The sequence below is a fragment of the Narcine bancroftii genome, chromosome 2 (assembly GCF_036971445.1).
Source record: "Narcine bancroftii isolate sNarBan1 chromosome 2, sNarBan1.hap1, whole genome shotgun sequence".
Classification (NCBI taxonomy): domain Eukaryota; kingdom Metazoa; phylum Chordata; class Chondrichthyes; order Torpediniformes; family Narcinidae; genus Narcine; species Narcine bancroftii.
In genome coordinates, this window is record NC_091470.1 from 200,020,317 (window position 1) to 200,037,771 (window position 17,455).

Sequence of the window (17,455 nt, forward strand, 5' to 3'; positions counted from 1 at the left end):
AAATTTTTGATCTTCTTCATTAGGTGAATGTACATTGAGTAAATTCCAAAATCCGAATATATCTGACATTTTATCATTACATATCTCCCTGCTGGATCTATTATTTCCTCTTCTATTTTGATTGGTACATTTTTATTGATTAATATAGCTACTCCTCTGGCTTTTCAATTATATGATGATGCTGTTACATGTCCTATCCAATCTCTCTTTAATTCCTCGTGTTCCACTTCAGTTAGATGTGTTTCTTGTACGAATGCTATATCAATTTTTTCTTTTTTCAGTAAATTTAAGTTTCTTCCTTTTGATTTGGTTATGTATGCCATTAATATTTAAAGTCGTATAGTTCAACATAGTCATTTCATACTTTGTTTATCTCCCCCCACATCTCTATCAGGCACACAAAACTCAAAACGGTCAACCAGTTTACTTATCTCGGCTGCACCATTTCATCGGATGCAAGGATCGATAACGAGATAGACAACAGACTCGCCAAGGCAAATAGCGCCTTTGGAAGACTACACAAAAGAGTCTGGAAAAGCAACCAACTGAAAAACCTCACAAAGATTAGCATATACAGAGCAGTTGTCATACCCACACTCCTGTTCGGCTCCAAATCATGGGTCCTCTACCGGCATCACCTACGGCTCCTCGAACGCTTCCACCAGCGTTGTCTCTGCTCGATCCTCAACATTCATTGGTGTGACTTCATCCCTAACATTGAAGTACTCGAGATGGCAGTAGCCGACAGCATCGAATCCACGCCGCTGAAGATCCAGCTGCGCTGGGTAGGCCACATCTCCAGAATGGAGGACCATCGACTTCCCAAGATCGTGTTTTATGGCGAGCTCTCCACTGTCCACCGTGACAGAGGTGCACCAAAGAAGAGGTACAAGGACTGCCTAAAGAAATCTCTTGGTGCCTGCCACATTGACCACCGCCAGTGGGCTGATATCGCCTCAAACCGTGCATCTTGGCACCTCACAGTTCGGCGGGCAGCAACCTCCTTTGAAGAAGACCGCAGAGCCCACCTCACTGACAAAAGACAAAGGAGGAAAAACCCAACACCCAACCAACCAATTTTCCCCTGCAACCGTGTCTGCCTGTCCCGCATCGGACTTGTCAGCCACAAACGAGCCTGCAACTGACGTGGACATTACCCCTCCATAAATCTTCATCCGCGAAGCCAAGCCACAGAAAATCTTCAGACCTCTGGACGTATGCCCTTTGTGCGATCTGTAAAAGCTGTGTTATTCCCTGTTAATGCCTATTCTCTGTCTTTTGTAATCTTCCTGATATCTGGGGCTGAATTTGTAACAAAGCCCATCAATACCAACTGTTAACCTGCTGGGGATTCTATAACCAACCCCCATATTGCTGTATGGCCGCATGTAATCTAGTCAAAAATGCAGAGGGGGTCTCCTCAGGACCTTGCGGAACCTCAAATGCTTTCTTAAAGTTCTGTCCTTTTGGAACAGACTCCTTCATTTCTTTTACTAGATTAACCCTGTACTCATCCATTCACGTGCGACCATGATTAGTAGTCTTATCCCAATTTGGGTTTACCAGGGGAAATTTAGCTCCAGGTATCGCCTCTGGCCCCCCTGGTGTTGCCTATCCCAGACTCTGATCCCTGCCTGGCGGATCATTCCATGCTCATCCAAAGTAAATAGTCTTAAAGATAGACATTAATTCATCCTAAGGTATATTAGGTCCCAAAAATTGATCTAATTGTTCTACACATCCCTGAGGGTCTTCTATGAGAGAGGTCATTTCCTTCTTAAAATTGCGCACCTCAGTACTAGTCAAAGGCACACTTACAAATCTGAGACCCCCTGCATCCCCTCCCAAGGGAACCTCTCATAAAGGTCTCATCCAGTTAGTTTCTGGCTTATCTCCTACTCTATGATGGTTAAGTTCCTGCCCTTTGGGAGACAAATCAAAGAGTCCAGCCCTTTCCTCCCAAAAGGCCTCACACTGTTCTTCTGAATGACCCTCACAATCAAAGTCTTCTCCGTCTTGTGTCAATTGAGGCGGTAATTTTGCACTCTGTATGCGAGTCCTCATACCACTCCTACTTTCTCCTTCTTTTTGTAACTGTGGAGGGGGAGGGGAAGGTGAAGAAGGGTAAAGCGTAGGGAGAGAGGGAGGGGATGGGAGCTGGCACAGGGGAAGCATATGGTGGAGGAAGGGATTGTAACACATCCCATCCCTTTACTTCGGGGGCAGAAGGTTCCTCATCCTTCTTATTTGCATCTTTCTTCTCATTCAATATCATCTGATTAAATGATCCACTGGGCCAACAGGCTGCATATTCCCTACTCCCAGTATTGTCTCCTTGATTTTGGTAGAGCCAGATGTTCAATGCCTGACACATCCAATCCTCGTCGGATCCAAACTTTGGCCAATATACCGAACTCCCTTTTATCGGATTCTTAACCCATTCCTGACAACAATACCTGACCATGGTCTGCTTATCCTTCCCATGGGTTTTCCCTGCACCCCAATCAGATAACATTAATCCTAACGGACTATGTTTAGGTATCTGATCTTCCCGTCCTTCTTCAGGACTGTTTCCCTTGCTACTTACTCCTCCCATACTAGCAGGTAAATAAATTCCTATTCCTAATAAATTCCTAAATAAATAGCTATTCCTAGAGCGCTTCCTTAATGTTCTCCCGTCGTTTGTTCTCAATGCCTCTTCTCGGATATCACTCGCTTTGTCCACTGACCAGTCACCCTTCATCCGGGAGTCCAGCTGAATCAGCCGGGGTGCACCTACCCCCGTCGTCAGGCACTCTGTCAGTGAAGGGAGTGCGATCCCGGACGAGCCCCCATTTGTGAGAAACAGAAGTATCTTCACAGATTTCGCTCGAGACAAAAATTGAGAACAAAGAACATTTATTGTACAACAGTGCAAAGTTGGGTGCTTCCCCTTACCCTGGGAATACACAGACACACTGGGGCTCACCCAACTTTTATACAGTTCATTTCAGTGTCGAGGTACCCTCCCCCCCTAACATTCTTCTGCCTCCTGGATTGGTTTGGCATTTGGTAATTCTGTCTGCCTAAGTGCAGTTTCTTAAAAGACCATGGGGTATCCTGTCTGGGTCCCATCATGTCATTGTCCTTATTCATGAATCTGCCTTTGTCCTTATTCACACATCTCAACCCCCAGGACTTACTAATTCTATATGCAGAATTTGCTAATTCCTAATTCTTTCCTATCACTATAAGACCCTTATTCTATTATACTTGCGTAACCCTTCCTCACACTCTTATCGGAATTCGGAATTCATCCCCACTCAGCACTTACTTAACTTCCTCTAGTCGTCTAGTATTTCTTATTTCATTCATACTAGCTTTACTTCGTATATTCTATTATCTCTCACATTGGTAGGTTTGCACTGATACCATTGGAATTGTGGCTACATCAGACAAGGGACAGCAGCTTGTAATCCTTGGTTGTTATACCATAATCCAAACACAAGCTGCTTCTTTATTAAAACATGCACAAGGATACATTAGTACTCTGAATCACACACAGGACAACCAGTCACATTGGACTTAGCACCAACAATTGTAGACTGCAATATGGTGTATTGGACAACCCTGGAGTTTCCACCCAAAATGATTTTTGAGTGATAGCCCCCACAAAAAATCTGGCACTTACTGCTGACCAGTGTTAAACTGTTAAAAGAAAATCAATATTTTAATACAAATGATCATTTAAAGGTTTAAATTTTAATTGGCTATTTTAAATAAACTACCATCGGATCCTTTAACAGGGTGTTTAAAACCTGTACAGAGCCAACTGCAGTCCGACTGGGTGGATGGACCCCATGGAGGAGTGCTGAGACTTTGCTGATAACTAATGGGGCCAGATTGGGTCAAAGCCAGAAGGAAAACTGTGCCCATCAGGTAAGACAACCCTGATTTTAAGGTGACATTTTCAAGGATTGTCCTATACAACAGGATATACAATCTGTAGTTGTTGGTAATGGGGTACAAAGTCCGATGTGAATGTTGGCCTGCGTTGTGTAATTGAGAATACTTATTCGTGTTTTAATAAAGATCCTTCCTGTGTTTGGATACCCACCAAACTTATTCCTTCCCAAACAGGTAGGTGGTTTGATTCAATCATTACAATGGGTCCAGCATTCCTTGAGGGAACAAGTCCCCTGTTCCCCTCAGAGATCTGGAGGGGTGCCGGGTCCAGTGGAGTAGATGGTTTGTCAGTCAGTCATTGCACCGGTACCACCATTCCTTGAGGGAACAAGTCCTCCATTCCCCTCAGAGACTGGGAGGGGTGCAGTGTCCAGTGGTTTGACACAGGCTGCCACAATTCTGGTACCTCCATTCCCTGAAGGAACACAAGGCCCCCATTCCCTTCAGAGACCGAGAGAGGTGCAGGGCTCAGTGGGATAAGTGTCTTGACGTCATTACCCCGATACCGCCAATCCCCAAGGGAACAAACCCAATATCCTTTTCACTGGGTGAAGAAGTTTCATGGATCATGTTTGTTTTTCCCTCCCAATGACACTCACCAGAAGCTGAGAACTCCACAAAAATTAGTAAAACTTTTATTGTTAAGTACTTTTCCAACATTTCCAAAAAGAAAACAGGAAAAAGACTAGTAAATGATCTGTACACAACTGACAGCCAACAGATGCTGCTCTTGAATCATATTTTTTCAACCCCCCCCCCGCCTTTTTTATTTTTACAGATGAAGTCACAGGACTTGCATTTTGATGGTTTTCAGAAAAACCCAAGCACACCCCTCACCCACACACCCTCAAAAACTAAGAGGATCCATCTACACTGAGTGGAGGTGCGAGGGGGGGTTTCTTTCAGCCATCACCCTGAACAACTGCACAGCACCCCCCTCCCCCACAAGGAATGAAGTCTCTCACAGATAAAGTCCTTAAAGCACAAGTCACACAATATAAATAAATCACTGGCAGGGAAAAATGAGACCACCTTGTTGCCCTTGGGGTCCCAACCAAGACCTGGAAACCCAGTCAAGTAGTAGAATTCTCAAAAGTTGAAACTCACACATCCTGGTGCATTAAAGGAAACAAAAAAAAAACTCAAAAAGGTTTTTCAAAACCTTCATTTAAAACCCATTAACACATCCACAATCAAAAAGTGTCCAAAAAATATATATATTCAAATTTTACAGTTTGGATTTCCTTTCATTCCAAATCTTCTTGGAACCTTTATTAAAAAAATTCTTCCAGGAATTTGCCATTCCTCCACTTCTTTAGGGCAATGTCAATACAAAACAGGATTTCAAGTCCAAATAGGGCAAGAGCCTGCGAGTTGAGAAGAGGAGGACGGAGTGATGGGGTGATTGTAGTGCTCTTGCTCTCTGTGCCCTCCCTTGGCTCATCAGTTTTCTTCGTCGCTGTCCTCTGGGCTGATGGCTGGGCTGGTGAGGCTGTAGGTTGGCGAGGTGGGGCTGTAGCCCGGTGAGGTGGGGCTGTACGTGGAGCCCTTGGGGCTGGTGGGCGAATAGGTGGGGGAGGTGGGCGAGTACTTTGGGGAAGTGGGTGAGTAGGTGGGGGAGGTGGGCGAGTACTTCGGGGAGGTAGGGGTGTACACCGGTGAGGTGGGTGAGTAGGTGGGACTCGTGGGCGAATACTTGGGCGTGGTGGGAGAGTAGGTAGGAGATGTGGGCGAGTACTTTGGCGACGTGGGCGAATACTTGGGACTGGTGGGGCTGTACTTGGGAGAGGTGGGTGTGTACTCGGGTGAGCTGGGGCTGTAGGAAGGGCTGGTGGGTGAGTACTTGGGGCTAGTGGGCGAGTAGCTGGGGCTGCTGGGACTGTAGCTGGGGGAGCTGGGCGTGTAGGTCGGCGACTGAGGCGTGTACCGTGGGCTGGAGGGAGAATAACTGGGGGAGGTGGGGCTGTAGCTGGGGGAGGTGGGGCTGTAGCTGGGGGAGGTGGGGCTGTAATTGGGGGAGGTGGGAGTGTAGCTTGGAGAGGTGGGGCTGTAACTGGGGGAGGTGGGGCTGTAATTGGGTGAGGTGGGAGTGTAGTTGGGCGAGGTGGGAGAATAACTTGGGCTGGTTGGGGAGTAAGAAGGTGAGGTTGGAGAATAGGAAGGAGAGGTTGGAGAGTAGGAAGGGGAAGTGGGGGAGTAAGAAGGGGAAGTGGGGGAGTAACTGGGAGAGGTTGGGGAGTAGCTTGGGCTGGTGGGACTGTAGCTGGGGGAGGTTGGAGAGTATGAAGGTGAGGTGGGGGAATAGGAAGGAGAGGTGGGAGAGTAGGAAGGAGAGGTAGGAGAGTAGCTTGGAGACGTGGGGCTATAGCTTGGGCTGGTGGGGGAGTAGCTGGGGCTGGTGGGACTGTAGTTGGGGCTGGTGGGAGAGTAGGACGGGGATGTGGGGCTGTAGGATGGAGAGGTTGGGGAGTAGCTGGGGCTCTGGGGTGTGTAGCCACCAGGAGACCTTGGCTCATAAGCAGGAGAGGTTGGCGAATAGCTGGGTGACATCGCTCCACCTGGGGAGAGAAAGAGAGAGGTCAAGGATGGGAGAGACAGTAACATATCCACATTGAGACATCCTCCAATCACAGTGGACAACAAAGATTTTGCTCCCTGAACACCTTTGGATGTATTTTATGAATTGATCGCAAATATCACCAAATTTTCCTATCTCGTCCTTTTTTAGATATAACCTGTCATATTTTAAGTCTACTTCAAAACCATGAAATGCAATATGTCGTTGAAAATTCATTTCCTCCATTTGCAATTGGACGTCTTCCCTGCAGATCTCGGTGCCGTTAGTGATGAACACTGACAGGTTTCACCAGGACATTGCGACTATGGAAAAGCCGTATGGATCAAGCATATGGAATCCATCAATGCCGGCCGACTATTGTTGGACACTGACACGAGGCATCAGATGTTGAGTACAAACAAAAAATCAGCGGCAAAACATTTTTAGGAGGAAGCAAACCTTTTTAAAAAAAAATTATTCATTGTCCAGTGTCATTGGGGAATGTGAAAACTTGAACACTAAAATTGCCTCAAACAGCAGCAACTCTGATCAGTTCACTTGGCCCAGCCACACAATGACAATTCTGCTGGGATCTTTCACACCCACCCAAGGCACAGCCTCCGATAACAATGTCTGGTACGGAGGTGCCAATTCACAGGACAGGAAAAAAAATCCAGAGAGTTGTGAACTCAGCCTGCAACATCGTGAGCACCACTCTTCACTCCATCTACAAGAGGCGGTGTCTTAAGAAAGCAGCCTCTGTCCTCAATAACCCTCACCACCCAGGCCTGCCCTCTTCACTCTGCTACCATGAGAAAGGAGGTACAGGAGCCTGAAGACGAGCACCCAGCGGCACAAGGACAGCTTCTTCCCCTCTGCCATCAGATTCCTGAATGGACAATGAACTACAGACACCGTCTCATTTTCTCCTATTTTTCTTGGACTATTTTTTATGAAATGCAACTTATTTGCACATGATGCTGCAGCAAAACAATGAATTTCGTTACAAATCCTGATTCCAAACCGTTACGTCATGTGGCACTCCCTCACTTCTGCACCTGGCATGTTGGCCTGGAGACCCACACTTCTCTCCGGAAAGGGAGTAGTCTCATGCTGCCACAGCAAGCAACCAAAGAATTCGGTTGACAAAATGTCTGGGGCAAAAATTTGGAAAGGTGACACACTCAAACCCAGGGACAGCAGCAGAGAGTAGCTCCAGGGATAGCTGAGTCCCCACATCAAATGCTGGGGGGAGTTTGCATGTTTTTTCCTATGTCCACATGGGTTTTACCAGGCATGTAATGAGTTTATAGTCATAAACATTGTTCAACGTATACAAACACCAATTTTAAAAAAATCTTGTGCTGCTGAGCAGGCACTTCGTTTTAAACTAAAAGCAACAGCAGTTCAAAAATCAGATCGTAAATATTCAGTTGTCCTTGTGCAAGAAAGTGAATTGGCAATAGTGCACATTCCTTTTAGTGTTCTGGTTTCTCCCACACCACATAGACGTGCAGGTTGGCACACTGGCCTGTCACGTGACTGGACTGCAGGAAAGTTAGGGAGATTTCATGGGAACGTGAGAAAAGAAACATCCAAGAGAAATAAAGGGTAGGTGACTGATAGGACTGGACTGCTGGCAGCCAGCACACAAGCAATAGGCTGAAGAGCTGCTGAGTGGACGGAAAAGTCAGGGTGTCAAATACAATAAATCCCCTGGTATCCAGAACTCAAGCAACCGGTAAAAAAAAGGAAAATATGCATTTAAAATTGTAAAAGTAGCTGTTCTCTGAAGTAACACATAAGCCTATGGTGAAGATGGGAGGAAATATTGGTTTTGCTCAGAGCAGCTGTTTGAATAAAGTTGGGTGAAGCAGCGTTGTCCAGAAGAGCTGGTTGACGCCATTTGCTGTTGGCGCGACTCCCTTAAAGTGTCCCCTTATCCCTGCTTAGTGTTGCCCCCAGAGGGTTTATCTGCAAAACTTTAGGGGGGGGGGGGAAGGAAAAAAATTATCTATGTTAATGTTTGGCTATCGGGCGGCTCTGTGGAGGGGATGAACCTGCAGATGTAGCGACAGTTAAATGTTTTCAAAGAATGTGAATGAAAATAAAGTAAAATACTTTAATGTTTATATATTCATACAAGTGAAGTTTGTTCAGTGCAAGTACAGTCGAGTATTTTTGTCTTTGAAACTGTTTATTCTTAATACGTTTATTAGTTAGGCATTGTAAGAGTGAGTCTCAAGCAACAAGAAAATGCACTTATCCGGCATCTACCAATCCTCATGGGTGCCAGATACCCAAGGTTTTACTGCATAACACTTGATAAGCCTGCGAATTACATCCCCAGAGAGGGATTGTGTGCCCCACTCCCACAGGGAAGGTGAACGCAAGGGACTGGGGTAGATCAGAAAGGGCAGCGGCCAGACTGAAGAGGTAGGTGAACTGAGAGACTCCAGGACATTGGACAAGATGGCATGTTCTGGCATCAGGCAAATACAGTCCTGTGCTGGGGATGACTAATGGCAAGGTACTGACCTGGAGACGGAATGTAGGGACTGGAAGGGCCAGGAGACCCTGGCGATCCAGGCGTAGGAGACCAGGCTGGTGAGTAACCCGGACTGAAGCCACTGGCGTCAGATGCTGCACTGGGAGAGAAGCCGGCAGCTCCTGGGGTCATCCCACTGCCTGCAACACAGAAGCAATATCAACTGATCACAATGCAAACAGGACTCCTGGGTACTCAATCAAGGCACGGCTACTATGGTGCCCGCACTCACCCACACTTGGTGACCAGGCTCCATATGCAGGAGTCGCTCCCTGGTTCCATGGAGTCATAGCAGGAGACATCCCTCCCATTGGGCTGGGAGCCGAGCCAAAGAACATACCAGTGGCTGGAAAAATAAATGAAAGCAATCAGACTTGTCCAGTCAACAGGCAGCTTCCACCTATCGCCACCCATCCTCACCTCCACCAGCCCCAAGACTACTAGCCATTTGCGGGATTCCTCAGTCTGGTTTCTCCATCAAACCTCCCTCCCTAACCCACCACACACACACATACCCACAATTACACTACTGAATCCTTGCCTGAGAGGATCAACTCGCCATGAAGGGGCTGAGAGCAACACCTTGCCCTGGCAGAATATGGAAAGGAGCTCCAATCACGTGGATTGTGGAGGGCCTAGTCAGAAGTCACATCACTTCCCAATCAAGGTTGGACGCTGCCTATATATTAGTGCATGGCCAACCATTGGCTCCTTAATAACCCAGTGAATATCTGGGACAGACCCTCCAGATTACTGTACTATAAAATTCACCACATGCAGTAGCTCTTCCTCTTTTGCGTTTTGGTCCCAAAAACCCTGCTCCACTCCAGGTCGTGAACTGTGGACTATGCTGGAGGAGTCGTTGGTAAGGTGTACACTACAGAGATTAGGACCGTTACATAGCTTTGGAGCCGTGACACGTTAGAAAAGGAACCTCCTTGCTGCAAGCGGGATAGATGAGGCAGAATTTGTCAAGAGTGTCCAAGAAGGATTCCCCACACATTATGTGGACCAGTCGATTAGAGCAGAGGCCATACTGGATCCAGTACTGGGTAATGACCTGGTCAGGTGGCAGACCTCTTGGTGGGGAGTATTTCAGTGAGAGTGACCACAACTCCCCAAGGATAAAAAGCAAAATGTATTTGGGGAAGGGCTAATTACGATGTGATGATTCAGGAAGTAGAGAGTAAATTGGGAACAGATGTTCTTGGGTAGAAGCACAGAAGTAGTGTGGAAGATATTTAGGGACCATGTGCAGGGTTCATGGAAAAGATGGTAGGAAAAGGGAATCGTGGTCAACAAAGAGAGACACAGAGGAGAGTTATGAAGATTTTAATGGAAACCGGTCAATTCCATCCAGTTGGAGGGCTTCCAGACGGAGAGATGAGGTGTGGTTCCTCCAATCTGTGGGTGGTCTTGGTCTGGCAGTGCATGAGACCATGCAGACATGTCAGTAAGGGAATGGGATGAGGAATTGAAATGGGTGACCACTGGGAGATCCACATCATTGCAGCAAACAGAACCAAGGTGGTCAACGAAGCGATCTCCCATCATTCCTGATGTGGAGGAGAGCACACCAGGAGAACAGGATGCAGTAGATGATTATTTTTTTAACATAGGTAGTCAGTAGAAGAGAAGTACGGAGACTACTGAAACTCAACTGCTTCACGGGAAAGGGGGCCACTGAATTGGAGAGGGTTCAGAGAAGATTTGCTAGAATGATACCAGGAATGAAAGGGTTGACACATGAGAAAGTTTGTCAGCTCTTGGTCAGTACTTGTTGGAGTACAGAAGAATGGGGGGGTAGGGGGGGGGGGGGGGGGACTCAAACATTTTGAATGCTGAAAAGATAGACAGACCAGATGTGACAATGTTTCCCATGGTCGGGGAGACTAGGATAAGATGGCACAATGTCAGGTTAAAAGGGCATCAATTTAAAACAGAGATGCGGAGAAATTTTTTTAGATAGAGGGTCGTGAGTCTGTGGAACTTGTTGCCGCAGGTGGCTGTGGAAGCGAGGTAATTGGGTGAATTTAAGATAGAAATTGATTAGTCAGGGCATCAGGGTTACAGGGAGAAAGCTGGGGAGTGGGGCTGAGTGATAAAGTTCAGCTCATGTTTAAACAACAGAGCAGACCCGACAGGCCGAGTGGCCTACTTCTGGTCCTTCATCTTGTGATAAACTTTGAGCCATGTCCTAGGGGAGTCATAGCTGAAAATGGCTGGCCCAGAACCACGATGTCGCAGATACTCACGTCCTCCAACTCCCAGACCGCCAATATTGGTCGGGATCTCCATGCCATATTTGCACTTCTCTGCATCCAGCAGCAGGTCGAAGGCTCCAGTCCCTGCAGGAGCCAGCTGCCCCAGCATGATATTCTCCGACACGCCCTTCATCGGGTCCATCTCTCCATGTGCCGAAGCTTCCATCAGGACGTCCACCTGAAGGCGGACAAGGACACACATGGTCTGTAGGTAGAGGAGTCACAGCGGGGAGATAGACTAACAGCTGGGGCCCAGAGGTGGAGCGCAAACACTCCAGCCACCAGCAGGCAGTGATGGAGAGGCTCAACTATCTCTGTGGGCCCAAGCATTTCAGACACCAGTCTCTGCTGAAGGCTGACTGGTCATATGCATTGGCTAGGGAGAGGCTGTGCACTCCATAACAGCATGGGATCCAGTTTCCCGCTTTGAACAGTGCAGCACTCCCCAAGCAACTTCCTTAGTACCACCCTCATCTGACACTTCTGTGCTGCACGAGAGGCTTTAGCGTATACTACGCTCGAATCCTTGCAAGTCACAACCCTCAGCCATGGCCACCCACTGCAGTTAACAACAGCCCACTATCGGGACAAAAATCCATGGTAATTTTTCTGCTGTGAGTCACACCCTCAAGGCACCACGGCAAACAGAATAATTACCGTTTCCTCAAAGGAGCACTTCATAAGTGGCCCGGTGTCCTGACGATTCACTCCGTGCCTGGTGATGGCCATCAGATGACCCCGGCAGGTCATGGTGTCACACAGCAGGGACAAGTGGCGGTAGTTGACATAGGAGCCATCGAAAGAGATGACGTGGTACAATTCCCGCTCCAAGGCTTTTCTCACAGCTTCAATGCCCAGAACCTGAAAGATTCGAGATCAGCCAATGAGCAGCACATCTAGAACCTTCCAATGGCTTGTGTTTGTGTAGCACCTACGTAGTGGAACTCAGCCATCTCACTTGAACCAAAGGCCAATTACAAACCCAGTCAAAGAGTGCAGAGGGGCACAGGATGGTAGAGCATAGGACCTGGCTGGAATTGGCCAAATTTGATGATATTGTGTTGTGGGGGAGGAGGTTTGTAAACAAGGGTGGATGTGATGTCGAGTATGTACTCTAGACAATAAATCTGAAATCCTGAGCCATGAGGGGCCAGGCCCCACACACTAGTCAGCCTTCGCTCGCTGTACCCAGCACAGGTGGGCAGACCCAGGTGTGTTCACTGGACTGCAAACACATCGGATTAAGGGTTGGAGATCAGTTCCCATCCTCTCCCAGCCCCAGGAGTGGGAGTTGCATTGAGATGCAAGATCCCAAATTTCTGTCCATTACTGGGGTCCCTGTTTATCTTTTAAGAGATGACATTTGAACTAGGGGCAGGTACTCACAGTGAAGATCTCCACGATGTCGTTGGAGGTGGTGCGCACTGGGTCCACGTCCTTCTCGCTCAGCACTCGCATCAGGCTGACTCCGTCCGTCTCCAGGATCCACTCTTGCAGGGCTTTGAACTCCCCTTCATCAGTGATGATTATCTTCTTCTTGTTGTCCGTCTGGGGGAGGTGCATGTACACCTGCGACGGGGGGGGGGGGGGGGGAGAAGAGCATTCATGGGGACGGCAGCAATCGAAGCACCTCAAGCCGCACAGAGGCCCTTCAGTCCAACACCCAGCAGCCAGATTTATTCTCCCCCTCCCATGTATTTGGGGCAATTCACGGCAGCTCTACACTTTGCAGGGTGTGGGTTGTGGGTGGAAATGTGGGCAGGTGGGGAGGAGAGGAAGAAACATGCAAACTCCTGCCAGGTCACTGGAGGTCAGGATCAAACCTGGGTCTCTAACACAGTGGTAAGTGGCACTACCCAAAGCACCAGTATTGGGAGTAGGAAAGAACAAGACATGAGGCTTTGACTGCAGTCTTCAAATGGCCAGCAGGGTCGAGATGAAAGAACAAAGGTGCAGGGTGCTAATAAATACTACAGGAATGTGGTGACTGAGGAGAACACTACAGGTGCGTGAAGGTGTAGGACACAGGTATGGGAAGCTCTGACTTTAATTCATTATATTATTGTGGTGATACACCATGAGCCGACTGCAGGGGGCGACCTGTATACCTGCAGAAGAGCACTGGAGGACAAGGCAACACCTGGCCAGCTGTCAATAAGCTAACCTGAATGGACCAAGCCCCACCCGGTTGGCTGCCAATCACCCTTGAGTATACAAGCTAGATCTGGCCCCTTGAGGTCACTCTCAAAGCCTACACAGCACTCTGTGGAAGTTTATGTAGAATAAAGCCTGTTGAATAGAATATGTTTTGTGTCTGCATTCTGCATCACAATTATATACAATATATTCATATTATACATTAATAATGATGAAGGCATGGACAGAGTAGATGTAGAGAAATTGTTTCCCATGGTGAGAGAATCTAGGACAAGAGGGCACAACTTCAGGACTGAAGGGCATCCACTTAGAACAGAAATGCAGAGGAATTTCTTCAGCTGAAGGGCGGTGAATCTGTGGAATTTGTTGCCACAGGCAGTTGTGGAGGCCAGGTCATTGGGTGGATTGATGTCGTAGGTTAATTTGGAGGTAATTGGGAGGCACAGGTTTAATTTGGTGGAATAAGCTTCTACTGTGTTGCATTTAAAGAATACAATGCCAGAAATCCGAACTTCTCGAAAACTTGGCTTTTGCATGCATGCATTGCGCAAGTGTCTGAGAATCCAGAAAATCCAAACCGCCCCATTTCCCAAGATTTTAGGGCCTCTACTGTATCTGGAGGAATGCCCAGTTCAGTGCTGTAACAGTGCAGCTAACTGATGATGCAGGATTTAGGGGCTCCCTATGAGTTTAGAGGCAAAGAGGTTCAGGTCGAGTACCAGAGGCCTGTGGGAGGGCAGCGGCTGAGGAAGGTGTCTGCTTTGATGAGTGTGTGCGCTTGAGTGGAGTCAGACTTTTCTCCCCGAACTGCACATCTGGTGACAAAATCAAAGAGGGCAATGGCCCTGAAGGCTTACCTTACTGATCTGCTCAATCCCCTGCAGCGTCATGTCTGTCAGCATGTTAGACTCGATGCACCGAAGGAAAACATCGTCGTCCATCTTGTCCACCACTTCCTCTTCTTGCTGTTAGGCAAGAGACAGGTTAGGAACAGCCGAGGGACGAACAGTTGCTGCATTTGTTCACGCAGGGCATCTCATGATCACATTAGGTGGCACAGCTAAATGTTACTTCATTAAATCAGCACTCTGCCCTGTCCCATCACACTCTCCCAGGGTCAGACAGAGTAAATCTCCCTCCACACCGGCCCATCACACACTCACAGTCAGACAGAGGGAATCTCCCTCCACACCGTCCCCTCACACACTCCCAGGGTCAGACAAGATGAAGATCTCTCCACACCGTCCTATCACACTCTCCCAGGGTCAGACACAGAGTGAATCTCCCTCCACACCGCCCCATCACACATTCCCAGGGTCAGACAGAGTCAATCTCCCTCCACTCCGCCCCATCACACACTCCCAGGGTCAGATAGAGGGAATTTCCCTCTGCACTGTCCCATCATACACTCCCAGGGTCAGATAGAGGGTAGCTCCCTCCACACCGTCCCACCACACTCTCCCAGGGTTAGACAGAGGGAAGCTCCCTCCACACTGTCCCATCACACACTCCCAGGGTCAGACAGAGTGAATCTCCCTCCACACCATCCCATCACATTTTCCCAGGGTCAGACAGAGTCAATCTCCCTCCACACCATCCCATCACACACTCCCAGGGTCAGATAGAGGGAATTTCCCTCTGCACTGTCCCATCATACACTCCCAGGGTCAGACAGAGTGAATCTCCTTCCACACCGTCCCATCACACTCTCCCAGGGTCAGACACAGAGTGAATCTCCCTCCACACCGTCCCATCACACACTCTGAGGGACACACAGGGTGAAGCTCCCTCCACACTGTCCCATCACACACTCCCAGGGTCAGACAGAGTGAAACTCCCTCCGTACTGTCCCACCACTCTCTCTCTCTCTCTCTCAATGGAACTGGCCTGTCGAGCTCCTTATGCACTGTAATGTCATGGACATCCAGCATCGTGACAGCATGGGATAGGTAGTGAGTCAAGCTGTCATCCAGTGTTTCCCAGACGACTGCTCCCGCTCTCTCACCTCCTGGAATTTATTCTCGTCGCTGTTCATGATCCGAATTCTCAGCACCAGTTTTTCTGCGTTGTCGTCATTAAAAATGCAGTTTAAGTCATCGCCAAATCCTGTTGGGTACAGAGAGCCACAGGTGTTATGTGGTGCAGAGACAAATGGAGCGAGACCACTCGGGACAGAACCAAGACAGAAGCACATCTCCCTCACACCTCCCAACCAGGAGGAGAGGGAAAACAGCAGGCCAGGATGCACCAAATCAAGCGGTCAGCAGCAGGTCAGCCAGCTGCCTGGACAGACTGTGCTGGGATTGGACAGGTTGTTCAGGGAGATGGTCGGAAAGCGCCGCAGTGATCTGGCAGAGACAGAGGGGACAGTGGTGGTGCTCACCGGCATTGATCTTCTCTGCGATCTGCTCCATGGTCAGTTTCCGGTCAGTCATGTGCTTGCGGTCGAGCTCGATCCGCAGCAGCCAGGGTGAGATGCGGGTCACGTCGAAGTCTGGCATCTCGTAGTACACGTTCACCCACTCCTGATCCTCGGACACCACTGTGTTCTGGGGATCTGGGTCGTAGTAGATGGCTGTGTTGGCAGTAACCTTCCTCAGCGTGGTGTGCTCCAGGCGGCACAGGATGTCCTGCCAAGACCAACCCCACGTCAATGCAGGGACAGCCCCATGGTGCTCAGGCTGAGCTTCCCACTCTGACCTACTTGAGACCCCACTCCAACTGCATGCTCTACCTCAGGACATTCCAAAGTGGTTACAGCCAGGACCTTCTGAAGTGCCACATATACAGATAGGTCCACAAACTCTAACATGACGAGTGACCCAAACACAACTCGGTAATATCAGGCAAGGTTAACTATCGGCCCAAGATGTGGAGTCCCTTGTCCCTCCGAGGGAATAGTTGGGATATCAGCACACCTTGAGCCAGTCAGCACTGCCTCAGTGGCACACCGAAGTGTCACAGGGAGGGAACTGGAGAATGTAGCCACTCACCCGTGTGAAGGACTCTGGGCAGGATAGGGAGGATTCCCTGTGCTGAGTCTCTCCACCCCAGGGGGATTGAGGAACCCAACCCCATATGGGAGTTGACACAAAGATGAGGTGAGATCTTTCCACCCCACTAGCCCACATCACTAATGAACTCTTTGGACTCTGTACACAGTTTTCCGGGACTGATTTTGTACCCAACCACGAGCTAGTTCATACTGTAAAGTGCATCTTTGCAAACGTTGGTAAAAACAGCTGCTTCGCCAAGTTCCACAACAAGAAAAAGTATTGGACGTAAAGGTAAGAACATTCAAAATTGTTGATTCAGTATGTTGGACTATGTAGGGTATGAACAGGACACTCAGATACAGGTAGGCACTGCTTAATGTCCAACCGCATAGTCATCCATGATCCCAAAATTATTCAGTTACCACAAGAAAGTCTGCATAAATTTAGAAAAAGTGATTGTGAGCTATAGGAAATTGTATACTGTATACCCACTGATCCCACTGCCCCACTCTCTCCTCACAGCCCCGAGTCAGGTCCCCACGCTGATCCCACTGCCCCGCTCTCTCCCCACACCCCCGTGTCAGGTCCCTACGCTGATCCCACTGCCCCGCTCTCTCCCCACACCCCCGTGTCAGGTCCCCACACTGATCCCACTGCCCTGCTCTCTCCCCAGTCCTGTATCAGTCCCCACACTGATCCCGCTGCCCCGCTCTCTCCTCACAGCCCTGTATCAGTCTCCACACTGATCCCACTGCCCCGCTCTCTCCCCACACCCCCATGTCAGGTCCCCACACTGATCCCACTGCCCTGCTCTCTCCCCAGTCCTGTATCAGTCCCCACACTGATCCCGCTGCCCCGCTCTCTCCTCACAGCCCTGTATCAGTCTCCACACTGATCCCACTGCCCTGCTCTCTCCTCACAGACCTGTACCAGTCCCCATGCTGATCCCACTGCCCCGCTCTCTCCCCACAGCCCCGTGTCAGGTCCC

At 48.8% G+C, this 17,455-nt stretch overlaps 1 protein-coding gene across 2 annotated transcripts in view; it reads right to left on the reverse strand.

The window, feature by feature from the left end:
* Nucleotides 1–5,303: 5,303 nt before the first annotated feature.
* The window catches only part of polr2a (RNA polymerase II subunit A), a 46,930-nt gene continuing 34,778 nt past the window's right edge, over nt 5,304–17,455 (reverse strand). For both annotated transcript variants that reach the window (XM_069920078.1, XM_069920079.1), the window contains 9 exons: nt 15,855–16,101; nt 15,477–15,577; nt 14,329–14,436; nt 12,701–12,883; nt 11,972–12,175; nt 11,306–11,492; nt 9,283–9,396; nt 9,041–9,190; nt 5,304–6,503 (listed from right to left, as the gene is read on the reverse strand). In XM_069920078.1, the coding sequence (XP_069776179.1) occupies nt 5,389–6,503; nt 9,041–9,190; nt 9,283–9,396; nt 11,306–11,492; nt 11,972–12,175; nt 12,701–12,883; nt 14,329–14,436; nt 15,477–15,577; nt 15,855–16,101 (2,409 nt within the window). In that variant the 3' untranslated portion in view covers nt 5,304–5,388. The remainder of the gene's footprint in view (nt 6,504–9,040; nt 9,191–9,282; nt 9,397–11,305; nt 11,493–11,971; nt 12,176–12,700; nt 12,884–14,328; nt 14,437–15,476; nt 15,578–15,854; nt 16,102–17,455) is intronic.